The 14,602-nt window shown below is 41.0% G+C and overlaps 1 protein-coding gene across 4 annotated transcripts in view; it reads left to right on the top strand.

The window, feature by feature from the left end:
* The window catches only part of itpk1b (inositol-tetrakisphosphate 1-kinase b), a 33,942-nt gene that overhangs the window by 17,006 nt on the left and 2,334 nt on the right, over positions 1–14,602 (top strand). For 2 of the 4 annotated variants that reach the window (XM_032501303.1, XM_032501302.1), the window contains exons 5-11: positions 2,340–2,457; positions 9,115–9,213; positions 9,505–9,545; positions 9,834–9,999; positions 11,215–11,282; positions 12,475–12,631; positions 14,237–14,602. The exon at positions 14,237–14,602 is cut by the window's right edge and continues 2,334 nt beyond it. In XM_032501303.1, the coding sequence (XP_032357194.1) occupies positions 2,340–2,457; positions 9,115–9,213; positions 9,505–9,545; positions 9,834–9,999; positions 11,215–11,282; positions 12,475–12,631; positions 14,237–14,556 (969 nt within the window). In that variant the 3' untranslated portion in view covers positions 14,557–14,602. The other 2 variants (XM_032501305.1, XM_032501304.1) reach the window with 2 other exon arrangements.

The following is a 14,602-nucleotide window of genomic DNA, read 5'->3' as shown; positions in this document are numbered from 1 at the left end:
TAGACAAAACATTTCATTAAAACTTGCGTGTGACAAATACTGTATATGTCAAAATGTAACAAACTCAGATTTATATGTATATTTTTTTTAATTCACGCATAGAATTGTACATAAAAAAAAATTGTTGCATCAATAATCAGTTTAGAATCGAATCGTTGGCCTCTGAATTAGAATTGAATCATGAGGTGCCCAGAGATTCCCACCCCTAGTATCTAGTCAGGTTTAGGAAGGAAAACAAAGGTAACTTTGTTGTAAGGCCCTTTGCCTAATTGTAGCAGTTCATGCCCATTAATGGACTTCACTTTGTTGATCTCTTAATCTCTAGTATTCCAACCGTCAATGTGATTACAGGGTAGCATCAACCTCCTTTTTCCAAACTACATACTTCAGCTCATTTTAGGGGATCCTGGAGCACCCAGTATGTCCCAATTTTTATTAAAGGTCTCATACCAGTCTGCTGTAAGCATTAATTACTCAAACCACCTGGGCAGACTTTTCTCAGTGCAGAGGAAAGGTGGTTTTAGTCCAACATTGGCATTCTTTCACTCACCACCTAAAGCTTTGACTGTACTGTAGATACAAAGATTGGATCAAGTATTAGTTGGTAAATCAACAACTCGGCTTTGTGGCTCATTCTTGTCTGTAACTGTTTAGTTCTGGCTATTTACCTGAACACAGCTGTCATCTCTGATTACATTTAGTTGAGTTATAATTGTTGGCGCATTTCTAATATGACACAGCTGGGATCATAAATAACCGTTTGTGTGGTGGAGGGAATAAGCCTTCCTCTCTAAAATACCTCTTTATTTAAAACAGAATGTCAGGCTGGGATGTGCTCTGGTGATTCATTGGCCTGAGGTGTGAGCTGTGTGCACAGCGGACCTGGGACATTAGCATGATTTTAGAGCTGTATGTAATGATGAGGACATTGATAATCACTGTAGTAATCTGTGTAGGATGCTTTGGTTTATAGAATGACCTATTAGTTTGATGGCCTTTGTATCTTGTATTGGCATATTTGGCATTCAGTCAGTTTATCTTGCTGCCATATAGGTGCTACAAACATAATTAAGGTTCTAGTGTAGTGTGCTTCTCTTTGATCTTCAGTTTATGTAATTCAAGTTGTCTGTGGCATCACGGACATGGTTTATAATCAGTAGCACAGATTACGTCCTCTACTGACCATATTCTCTGAGATTTGGAACAGTTGTTTTCTCTATGGAAACAGATCTCCCTGGAAAAACAAAAGAAAATGTGCAGCCTTAATATCCACTCTCTTACACCCACACTGACATGCGTCTGGCTTTTTTCCTCTCTAACACCTGCTAGCCAGTGCTCATTTCATCTCACCTCCCCCTCTCATCTGTGTTTAAATGTTTCTTCCTCTGGGATGCAGAAATCAGCAAGTGACAGTCCTTATAAGCAAACTATTTCTCTTAACCCCTGGAAGATTAGTCTGGATTTATTTTTTGCCTTACATAACAACTCAACCGGATTTGATCAGCATTGCCCGTTAGATGCTGGCAAATTCTACAGATTGGTCCTTCATGTTGAGGCAAAGGCATTTGTTTACATGCTGCATGCGTCAGTGTTTTATGTAAAAGAGTAATTTCACAAATGGGATTTCGATACCCAAACGGGACATGTGTGTTTGATGTCAGACCTTGTCGCTTGTGTTTATTTCAAAGGAACGTGTATGACAGTGAAGCTGTGGTGTTTTTAAAGGGCTGTGATGTGAGCGGGCAGGCTGGTTGTGTAATGTGCAGACAGCCAGCTCTACCTGAAAGTGTTTATGAGTCAGTAAAAATTGCTTGGAAGGGATGGTTGGCAGAGAAATCCACAAAGCAGAGATGGAAATGTGGAAAGCATGGAGAGCTGCAAAGTGGAGAGGAGGTGGTGTGGGGACAGAGCCAGATGAGAACCGACAAGAGAAGGGGGAGTGCAGTTATGTAAAATAGCAAACCTCACGCTGACCTAACAGCCGGCCATGCAGAGATGTAGTGATGTAACCTTCACAGGCCCGCTGGCATACATCTCACGCTTTCTAGCTCATACATGAATACAGAGTGAGGAATGTTGACCCCTCAGTGTTAGTATTTATAGTTTGCCTTCTTCACTATGTTTGTTTAACATTTTGGTGTGAGAGTGTATTTTCTGTTGATTTGATTGATTTAATGAGGATTTATTTTCTGTTGATAGATGAATGATTCTTTCAGTCACACTGGTGTTGTTTTTTGTGTTGCAGTAAGAACACATATTTAAAAAAAAAAAAAAAAAGTATATTATTGACATTAATGATGTCATAAAATAAGTAAATTAAGTGTTAAAATGTGTTTCAGGACTACATTGATGCCCACCCTGAGACCATTGTCCTGGACCCCCTTCCAGCCATCCGAACCTTGCTAGACCGCTGCAAGTCCTACCAGCTCATCAACAGGATAGAGAGTTGTATGCAAGGTGAGAAGTTCCATGTGACTTGGTGACACTTTTGCATATTAGGCTCCCACAGACTTGCTCACAATAACTGTCTTAACGTATTGTCGGGTTGGCTGCGGACTGCGCAAGTCACTACGTCACCAAGCTTTCAGCACACTTATTTCGTAAGATGTGCAAATTCACACACAGTTCATTGGGTGCACATGCCTTGGGTTACTTTACACCTGCCTTGTTTACTTTGGTTAAATCACGCTAGAGTTTGTTTGCCCCGCTGGTGCAATTTATTTGAGCAGGTGAGAACATGGCCATTGCAGTCGGGTGCGCACCAAAAGTAGACCAAACAAGCGTACCAAGACCTGCTTGATGAGGTGGCCTCAGTACACTTTCAATTGAACTCTGGAACAGTTCGTTTGTGGGGAGAATGTGATCCAACCTCGAACCGCACCAACTCAATTCTCCACAAGTCTGAGCTAAATGGCTCCTGAAGTCAGGTGTGCCTAGCAGTCTCTCACAGAAATAGACAGCAGTCAAGCTCGCTGTTTGCAACTCGCATCCCTGTGGTCAAATCAGCTGCGGTGGTCCAGAGCATACGTAGTAACGTTGTTTATTAATATGTACTAAGTAAACATTCTTGCAATTTGTAATGGCGCATTTTGGTACAATTTGATTTTTCCAAGTGTGAAACAAAATCGAACCAAGGGGGAAACCGCTCCAAGTTTACAAACTTATCGACTGATTCGGACCAGAGCCAACAAACTATAGGGTTGAAAACACCCTAATACAAAAGCCCTGCAATAGATTCTACCTTCATGAAGTTTATAATGTTCTTTGATAGGTGTTGATTTAATTTTATTGTCATTTTAACCACCACAGTTCTACTCTTGCTTGCATTTGTTTTAGCAAGGTGTAAATAATAAACTGGCAACTAAGTGTTTTTTTGCTGTGTCACTTTCCCATGTAGAGTTAATACCCAGCATATCATGGGTTTAAATTAGGAAAACCCCATTATTGTCTGTTCCTCTCCCAGTCCTCAATATTATATAAAAGCAGAAGATGTCAAAAATAATAAAGGAACTGTTGATTCCACGGACACGGCCTTCTTCCTCACGCAACATGTCTAATGTTATTAAAAGGCTAGAGTTGTGGTATCTGCACATTCTCTTTCCTCTTCACTTCCAGAGAGGAAACATGGATAACGTATGACGGCGCTATTGCCTCTCTTGAATTATTTTACGTGACGCTTCAGAGCAGATGTTTAGATTTCCCGACAGGGTGCAATGCTATCATAATTCCTCTCCTCCCCTTTTTGGAAGTGTATTGTACACTGTCCCTATTTTAAATACGCCAATAATAGAATGAAAATTATGTTTACCCTTAAGGCTAAATAACACATGCTGTCAGTCATTATTTACAAGTGTGTTAAAGAGAGACGTATCTCTCTGCCCCGTCAGACGGTGCTCTCCCACTCCTCTGACGGCTGCTCTGAATCTAGAATTGATTGCTTTTCCTTGGGTTCCCAGATGTTATTACATTACATTTTGCAGCTGAATTTGGCCTATTGAATTTGAGCAATTTGAATATATATTTGTTGAATATTATACATTGTATTTTGCATCGGAATTTGGTATATTGAATTGTATATGTTGAATTTTTATTTCAGAATTTTTGAACTTGGAACAATAAAGGTTATAATGAGTTGTTAAAAATGTTGAGTAAAATTCAGAGGCAACAAAAAACAGATACATAATTTCAATGCATAAATATTCAGAGCTAGAAATTCAATGGCTTTTTAATTAAAAAATCCGATGAAACAGATTTACTTCCATACACCTCTCCATTTACCTGCCTGAACTTAGCATAAACCTGGCTCTGTGCAGGTTTCTCACTGAAGGATCAGAACTTGCCTCTAAGTCAGTCCAACACCTTCCTCTGTCACTGGGACCATAAACTAATCAGCAGGAGATGAATTTGGCTGGAGGTAGAGAAATGCAATGACGACAGGAGCACATTCTCTACCCACACACACTGTAAACACATCCACATTTCCTTTAACCCCATACATGGCAGTGAACATAAACCTTTTAAGTATTACTTCACTTATCGTCCATGACTCTGAGGGACAGCAGTCTGGTTTCGGAGCATTGAATCAGAGGCGTTTCAGCATGTCGGCAGAATGTCTTACAGTGCTACATAAATAAATTGCCTCACCTTACCTTGCTGTGTGTATTAGGTTTCAAGAGGAAGATGGCTCACTGGCTGCATTTATAGAAAGTTTTTTTTTTCCTCACCACTCTGCCTTCATTAATGCAAGTGGTGTTCCCTGCTCACACTTAGGCCTGCATACCAAACCTCCCTGACAATTGCTTTTGGTTTAGACACAAGCATGGAGTGTAAGCTTTATAATCCTACACCACACCGATGTCATTGCAGAAAAAACAGTATGCGGCCAAGGATAAATAGAATTTCTTCAGTGACAAAACAAAAAGAGGGACTGAGAGAACAGGGGTAAGGTCAGAGTAAAATACGGGTGACTGTGGAAAGTCTACCTTGCTTTCTTAGAAACAGCAACTTCCTCCTCCTTATCAGCAGTGGCCATAGAGAGCCTACCATCCTTCACAATTTGCATTACTCAGAATAGTCCTCAATAGAAGGAAGCTCTTGAGGTACTCTTGTGCTTTCTCTGGAAACCTCATTTTAGCATTTGAGTAGCTACTTATTGTTAAGTAGACACAGTCACAGTACATTGAGTTGTTTTGTCTCACTTTTTAAAATTAATACAAACTTAATGATATATTTAATAGAAAATAGCCAGACAAGGTCTACACAAGCTCTAATGGATCAGTGTCACTGATTCATAGTTGTGCTTAATGAAACTTTGGCACTGCTCAGTTGTCTTTTTGTGTTTCCTATGTGAGCCAGAGCAAGGTAACTGTTTATGTTACTTGACTGGAATTGACTGGTTTCTGTGTATGCTTGAGTTTTGATATCCAAACTATTTTATAGACAGAAACAGTCGTCAAGTCAACTCTTCTATTATACAACTCCCCTTTCAATGTTTTAGGCTTATTCTTCTGAAACGGGATAAACCAATTCTCCTGAATACAAGTGAAATTTCCTGTGAAACTAACTGAAACCTGTCTGGTTTTATTTGTATATTAATCAGAGGTCCCAGTGCTAGCATTAATCAAAGCCTCTGCAAGGACCAACAGAACAAGCCTCCCGTTTATGCAAGTGATCAATATTTAATCATAGTTGCAGCATGAGAAAGACAAACACTGAGACACTTTAAGACCCAAACTGTCATCTAAGTCCAATGAGCCACATGGGCACACAGGATTGCCTAACTACAGTAAAAATATTCCCAGCCTGTCAGGTATATGACAAGGCTTTGTCATAGCCAATAAAATATAGATATATCATCAAAGTAGGATTTACCTTTTTGCGAGAAAACAATCTAATTTTTCTTCAAAGTATACGACACATCATGGCATGGCAGCACGGTGGCTCAGTGGTTAGCACTTCTGCCTCACAGCAAGTTGGCACTGAAGTGCTCGATCCCCGGTCCGGGCAGGGCCGGCCTGTGTGGAGTTTGCATGTTCTCCCCGTGTTTGCTTGGGTTTCCTCTGGGTGCTCCGGTTTCCTCCCACCATAAAGACAGACATGCTAGGAAACTAGGACTACAGTTGAAAATTAGCTAACTGGCTAACACTGGCGCATTTACAGAAATGTTGATCAATGTACTGTACATTGTCCTAATCAAATAAATAAATCCTAATCATTGTAATTGGAGCTTAAGCCTCTTAGAGCGCGCCATTGAGAATTGCATTACTCTCCGAGCATAGCCGAGTTTGGAGTTCAATTTAAAATATTGGGACGCAGAGAGAGCAGCAACAGATGCTGGGGTTTCTAGGAAACAAGCTCTAAATAGCAACAGGAGAGTTCAGCCTTCCACCCAAACAGCACCGCACTTAGGTAGCTTAATGTAACTTTTTCTCTCTGCTGTTCGCAGCACCTAATGCATGAAACCTGAAGGAAGATATGATCTAACTCTTAGGCGTTACAATAGGCCTGTTAAGAAAATTCCTTTGGTGTTGATTCTCATGCACACCAGTCGTTGCCTAGAAGTTTGGAGTTTATTTATTTGCACGCCTGAATATGATGTAACAGAGGACAGGTTGGGGTTGGGGGGAGCAGCGGATGTCCCGATGAGATAAAAGAAGATGGAAGAACCCAAAAAGCAGTGTAACTGGGTAATGACATTTGAAAAGCATCTCATCGAGGAGTCCCGTAAACGTCGTCCTCGGCTCCACTGGGTCTGCTGTGAGCATGCAGTGTTTAGACAGAGCCAGAGATTGATCCTCCCCACCATTCTCTTCACCCCCTTATCCCTAAAGCGTCCACCAGAGCCAAGCATGCACGCTATTACAAACTTGGCCACACTCTCCATTCCTTGATCTCTTTATTATAAATCCTTAACTTGGAGCCTGAAATGTTTTCCATTTGACAAGGTTAAGATTCCTTTGATGTTTTTTTGTTTGACAAAATTTAGCGCTATCAGTGATAATTTATTCTTTGTGAAATCAGTGATGTAATGGGGATATTTTCCCTACCAGACTGTTTTCTGAAAGACATTATGCCACTATTCCTGGCCTGCTAAAATAACAGCAGTATTATGAGCGTGGCTGTAGCCAGTAAACAGACGACTGATGGGTAACCGTCCAGGCTTCCTGCTCCCAAAAGTGACTGGTTGTGTGTTTGTGTGTTGGTGCGTGTCTGCACTGGCATCTGGATCTGCATCTGGCTTCTGTGGGAGAGGTGTCTCTAGGTTCCAGTGCACACCCAGAGTTCAACACTCAGCACTGGAGTTAATGTAGGCAAATGAGATTCTCCTGACCTCAGCACTAGCCACTGTTGAGGTCCACAGCACACAAAATCGGTGTGTTTCTATTGTTTTTGTCATTAGCAATTTGCCAGCTCGTGGTTTGCCCCCCTTGCTGATTTCCTATGGTTATATCTCCAACCAGCTGCCTTATCACCCCCATGTATCTACTGTAGAGGGGAAAGCCCTGATATGGTGAAGTACGACGGAGCTGCAGGTTGTTTGTTATTTTCAGTGTTATCTGAACCACCCGACCTGCCGCTGCAGGATGTGATGTAAAAATATGATGTAAACAAACACAATGTGATGTAGAAACATGGTGGACATGGGTGAGTGTTTGTCTTGACCTGAATTATGTTTAATTAAGGTATGGCTAAGTTTCTATTGCCTAACTGCACCTGCTTTGTTTGCTGTTTGGTTGTCCAGTGAGCTATCAATTACACCTGTCAGTCAGTTGATGTATCTGATGAGTCTGTAATGTCCTCAGCTGGTTGGATCTGTCTGTTGTTTCTCATGAGATTGCGTGTCTTCCTGTATTTCAGCATGTTATTGTGTGTATGTGTGCTGTTTAGGAGGAACAGAAGGACCTGGCAGCTTTCTGCTTTATTTATATGACAGGTCGTTTGTCCCATTGGGCATCCGATGTCCTCTGCTGTGTTTGTTGTCTAAACCTGTCACAAGGATGATATATAAATATAATTATTTGGCCAAATTAAATAAGGCGTGTCCGCATGTGTGAAAGAGTAACCTGCTCCCCATGTCGAAAAAAGGTCTTGAGCATGTGCCTACCTTAATCTTTTTCTACTGTAAGTAGGCTATGCATGATACCAGAACAATTAGTGTTAAGTGTTCCAATTCAGGAAAAAAACTTTACTTAAACATTATTTTCCCAATGTAAATTGAATTACTAGTATATCATGTGAAATGATAGAAATGCATTTCAAGGGTGTAAACTGAACCTGAGCAATTAGTTTATTGACAGAAAAATAATGGACGACAATTCTTTTCTCTATTTTATATCAGTGGAAATTTAATATTTTGGGGTTATAGAAGATGTCACCTTTAAGGTACAATATGTAGCGTTTCTGCAATAAAATGTCTAAAAGCGATTATTCCTATGTTATAGATGTTGTTCAGTTGTGTACTTACACTATTCCAAATGGTTGCAAAAATTTTTAAACCCAGAGAAATCTGTGGTTTTATTTCTGACACAGGACGATTTGTTTACTCACCCGCCAGTGGCGTCATATAACCTTTGACCCCTCTAGTTACTTGTAATTTCCGTCAGAACAAGGACACATGTCACAGAACAAGGACACATGTCACAGAACAAGGACACACAAAACAAGGACACAATATCAACACATGATATGTTCGAGAGTAATTGTAAATCATACAATGTCCCAGAAAAAGTTACTCAGTAACCATAATACGGCATTTTTTCGGCAATGGTGTTTAACAATAAAAACTACAACTCCCGTAATTCCACGCAAGTTAACAATGTCATCAAAAGTCCTTGTTTACCATCAATTGTTTTGATTGAAAGACCCCTAGTGGTAGAAAATTACAGATTGTTTGTTTAGGCTCTGGGAAATTGGGATTTTTTTTATATACCAGGCAATCAATTAATAAAAAAAAAAGGCCAACTGATTAGTTGATTAAGAAAATAAACATTAGTTGCACCCCAATTCTCTCGCTTTCTAGAAGCCCACACTAGTGAAAATATCTGACAATAATTTGTCAGTTAGTCTCTAACTCTTCTAATTCCCTCCACCTTCTTTTACTTCTCTTTTTATTAGATGAAAGGATTTGCTCTCCTCCATTCATGGTCCTGAACACGGAGTGCAGCCCAGATGTGCTGGAGCAGATCAAGAGGCAAGGACTCACATTCCCCTTCAGTAAGTGTTTTGTTTTTAGTGTTTTTTTAACTCAGTCATCCTCCAGATATTGATGACTTCAATGTATACTCCATATATTTAGATCTAATATTGTACTGTTGACCAGTAATTGTACTTGGACTGTACCTGTCTCACATGTTTGTGTTCACTGTCAAATTGTAAGAAAAAGCCTTCGTGTGAGAGGTTTTGTACCCCTGCTGAAATGACATGACTGTACTACAGTATTGCACTAAGTGAGGTTACAGTGCTAAATTCCCTGCTTTTCCTCGCCTTTCTTTCTTCCTTCCTCAGTTTGCAAAACACGGGTGGCTCATGGAACCAACTCCCACGAGGTAAGAGGCCATAGGGCTCAGAGGTCACTCACACCCTCCAGTTCTTTGTGTGAGGAGTCAAACAAGTCCAGACAATAAAATCAGATAAAGTGCTGTGCCTCATGTGTCTTTGTGAATCAGCTGAAATCAATATCCCTGTCAGGCTGGCCAAATAATCTTCATTCCTTCACACTCACTGCATTGAATTGAGTTAGGATTTAACTAGACTTGTTAAACAGCTATTTTGGTTGATAAATATTTTCCTTTTTAAGTTTGGGCGCGTCATTTACTGTGTCCTGCTATCCACAGATGGCCATTATCTTCAGTGAAGAAGACCTGAAGGATGTGAAGCCTCCTTGTGTGATCCAGAGCTTCATCAACCACAACGCTGTGCTCTACAAGGTGTTTGTGGTGGGAGACTCTTACACTGTGGTAGAGAGGCCTTCACTGAAGAACTTCCCTGCTGGACCAGCAGGTAAAGAGACAGACAGGGAAGTCCAAGGGCTGCAAACAGCCACACTCGCCCGACTGTACAAGTTGTACGGCTAACCCAATAAAAGACCTCACGAAAAGTCCCTGTGATCGGACCTATTCACCCTTTTTAGGGGTTACAGCAGAGAGAAATTGAGTTTTGCCCTGTCGGTACATGCTGTTGAAAATTAACGAGAAGTTGTGTTTTTCTCCATAAAGATGTCAGAAGCTTTACCCATGATGCAACTTTGAGTACAAGGTTGTCCCCTGGCACAAATGTGTCCATTGTATTTGCATGTAATACAGTAAAGGCCCTAATGCAAAGCAGTTTCACCAGCAGTGTAGTAGTCTGCTTTGTGTTAATAGTGCAGAGAGAACAGTTGCTTTCAGCCTGGAATGCTGAGCGGTGCAGCAGAAAAGCACAGCCGTTGCCAAACACATAACGCAGCATACCACAGTGTTACATCTGTACAGCGTTTAGATCACTGTGCTCTGCAGCATGGAGCTACACGTCGTGTTTTGTAAGTCCGGATGAAAGAGAGGTATGAAGATAAAGAGAGGTAGGGGTTTGTGTTTGGAAAGAACTTAAAAATAACTGTGAGAGATGTTCTGTCCCATCTAGCCTTCCTCCCCATGCTTCTGTCGAGTTAAACTGTGGTTTGTTCATTCAGTGTGGGAACGAACGAGCCCATCTGCCTAACACTTCATTATTACAAGCCGAGGGGCATATTTATTTGGACAGTGATGGAATTTACTTGTTCCCCTCCACTCCCCACTCCTCTTCCTTCCAACCAACACTCTAATGTTGATCATTACAATGATAACAAAGAAGAGGTGCAATACATTCTGAAGTTCATTCTGTTGCATTTATCACTGCTTCAAAGAAAATCTGACGCCCTAGCCAAACGACTTACATGTTGTATTGTTCATAAGTGAACACTCAACATGATGTCATTATGACTGAGTGGGTTAAAGAGTAAAAGACGCCAGAGGGGGTTTTGTCTGGGTTTCCGTTTCTTTATACCAGGTGTTGAAATCGGTAATTGAAGATAATCGTTTGGTAAAGCTCTGTTTGCCTCATTACTCTATGTAACCAGTTACGTTCTGCTGCCCCCTAGTGTCAGAAATGAGAAAGATGGCTGCACAGGCAAAGCATGTCAAAGTGAAGTCAAAGCTCTTTAAAATTCAACCTCACCTTTTCCTCTTGTCTCTTTTTCAGATAGGGAAGCAATATTCTTCAACAGCCACAATGTTTCCAAACCAGAGTCCTCCTCAGACTTGACCACGGTACGTCCACAATGTCATTGTAAATTCTTTTTAAATCACATGGAATGTGATTTTAAAAAAACAAATAGATACACATTTATTGTTCCCCAGTGGGGATATTTGGTTGTTGCAGCAGTACAATAGAAACAACATAGATAAATACAGATAATAATAGTATAAAGAGTAAATAAATAATAAGGTACATAATAGAAACTCGAAACTATAGCATTTGGAGACAAATGATATTATAGATTAGCAGAGTTTTAATATAGAATACATTACATAAATCAATTAAACATCAACATAGTATACATGGAATAGTGAGGAAGTAGCAGTTGTGTAATAATATAGTATAAAATAATTTAATATGTAGTATAGTACATCAATATAACAGCGTATAGTATAACTTAGTGTATGATATAACGTAATAGGTCGCATAATACTGCAAGATAACATTGAATACAATATCTAGATATAATATACATGGTATCATAAGGAATAGTGTGGTATATAATCAGTCCAGCAGAGGGACAGTGGAAAGGAAGAGGTGAGTGTTTTGAGTGGCCCAGACGTCGTGGAGAAATTGCTCTGTGTGTGTGTGTGTGTGTGTTGTAGTCGGTGGTTCACACTGCAGTTGTACAGTCTGATAGCAGCGGGCACAAAGGAGCGCCTGAAGCGCTCGGTTTTGAACTTGGGTGGGGATGATCCTGTGGCTGAATGAGCTGCCCATCTGCCACAGCTCGTCATGAAAGGGGTTGTCTAGGATGGCTTTATTTTTGCCCATCATCCGCCACTGACTCCAGACTGTCCAGTTTCAGCCCGACCACAGAGCTGGCCTTCCTCGCCAGCTTGGTGAGTCTGCTGGTCTTACCAGCGTTGATGCCACCACTCCATCACACCACAGAACAGAACAGTGCGCTGATTACTACAGACTGCTAAAATATCTCCAGGAGCCTGCGGCACACACTGAAGGATCTGCGTCTCCTCAGGAAGAACAGTCTGCTCTGTCCCTTCCTGAAGAGGGCCTCGGTGTTGTGGGACCAGTCCAGTTTTTTATTGATTTGAACCCTAAGGTACTTGTAAGAGTCAACCCTCTCCACTTCCTCCCCCTGGATGGTAACAGGGACAGGGGCCTCCTTTTCCTGCGGCAATCTAGCACCAGCTCTTTATGAGTTTTGTTGCTAATATTCTTTAATATTTATGTTTATCTCAGAGAGAGAACGTAGAGTCTCAGCCACCCAGCGACGATGTCATCAGAGAGTTGTCCAGGTCATTGCGGCAGGCGCTGGGCGTGTCCCTGTTTGGCATCGACGTCATCATCAACAACCAAACAGGCCAACATGCTGTCATTGACATCAACGCATTCCCTGGTAGGTGCAGCCTCCCATCCATAGGGGCAGGTTGTAGTTTATTTGGTTGTCTTGTTTGTCTTATTTTTATTATATTTATCTATAGTGACCTGGGGGGTATTGCACAAAAGTAGAATCTATAAATCCAGGATAACCGTTAAAGGGAGGCCTGACCTTTTTTAATCTGTGCTGTACGAAAATTGCTGTTCATATTGTTGTTAGAAGTTTGATGAATATATAATGGCAGTTGAGATAATTAGAAAAGGTTGATACAGCAAATGTGTTTGAAATTAAGTCAGTGATGAAGGACAATATTTAAAGTTCTATACATGTGTGTTTCAATAGTGGCTCTAACAATGACAGACTGGTCAGAGACCAATACACATTTAATTATCATAGTTGATTTATCTCTTTTTGTATTATTTAACCATGAGGAATTATGTATATTACTCTACCATGTGCATTTTATTTGACATTCTTTGCACACAATTTGTGTCCTGTCAAGTACACTGGGTCTATAATTTCAAAGGATTGTGACATTTTAAAAACCTATCCAAATGTATCCATAATTTTAGTCTTAGTTCACTGGACCATTGACTATATACTTTAGGCTGTAGTGTACATTAACAGGGAGAGGACACCTCAATGGTTTTTGACCTTATATTTTTCTCGGGGGAAATAATGAATACTCTGTGTTACAGTCATGTTTACAGTGTGCATTGATTTTATCACTTATCTTTATAGTTTCTAGATTTCTGATTACGATTTCTTCAGTGTCGTTCTTTTCTATGTCCATATATAGATATATGAGGAAGCAAAGCATATAATATGTAAAGAAGGAAACTCCGCCTCGCAGTTTTCATCTGCTACGCTTTCTCTTGCTGTTTCATTACAACGGCCATGTTTTGTTTTTTTACAAATACTGTGTTTCACTTCATCATATTTTCATAAGAAGATGGCGCAGTGGATATGACACATGCCTTTGGTGTGGGAGACCTGGGTTTGATTGTGTCCCTGAGCAAGACACTTAACCCTTGGTAACCTCTGACATATATAGCAATTGTAAGTCGCTTTGAATAAAAGCATCAGGTTAATGACATGTAAAAATCTGCTGCTCACTCTGTGTAAAGAATGCACAATACGTTTTCTCCATTTTAGCATTAGTAAATCTGTGATTGAGCTTGCGGTCATGAACGTGCATCTATCGGAATAAAAGTCGCACCTCCTCAGCTTAGCTTGACCATTGTGAAACGCACCTAAGTTACTCTCTGTTATGGTGGATTTCTAAATTCTGCTTTTGTGAAATAGATCCCCACATCTCGGGCATTTCATAAAAATGAACTCCAATCTTCTTCTGTTAACCCTATTTTATAATGAGTCTTGGATAGAAGACAGTTGTAACTATACAGCCTGGTTCCAGATCTTTGAAATGCTGCATACATCTGTTTTTTACTCTTCACCTTTCCAAATAATTGAGTAAAATGAAATGGCAGTTCACTCTGATTATACTAAAGTATACTATACACGTAACCGAGAAGAAGGAAAAAACAGCTACATCTGGAATCTGGTTCAAAGGCTGAATTGGCGGAACTGACTGAACTGACTGATGTCCCCCTGTGTTTTCAGGTTATGAGGGCGTCCCAGAGTTTTTCAATGACCTTCTGAACCACATCACCAGCGTGCTTCAGAGTCACAACGCAGACTTCACCCCTGCCAGCGAGCAGCCCAAAGGCCTGCCGGTTAGCACCACGGTACCTAACGCCGCCCCGCCGCCCCCCGGCTGCTGCAGCATGCTTGGAAAAGAGGCCAGCGGCAGCCCCTGGATCGTAGAGGGCGACGGAGGGCTGAAAGGCCCCCGTCAGAGACTGGGCTGCAACTCGGCCATGTCCCCAAACTTCCAGCAGCACTGTGTCTCCACGATAGCCACCAAGGCTTCCTCCCAGTGACTGATCCCTTGCCCCCACTCCGTTTGATCCCTGAAAAGCAAAAAAA

The sequence above is a fragment of the Etheostoma spectabile genome, chromosome 20, assembly GCF_008692095.1.
Source record: "Etheostoma spectabile isolate EspeVRDwgs_2016 chromosome 20, UIUC_Espe_1.0, whole genome shotgun sequence".
Classification (NCBI taxonomy): Eukaryota; Metazoa; Chordata; class Actinopteri; order Perciformes; family Percidae; genus Etheostoma; species Etheostoma spectabile.
Note: the sequence above shows the minus strand (reverse complement) of the source record. Positions and strands in the feature narration are given on the sequence as shown.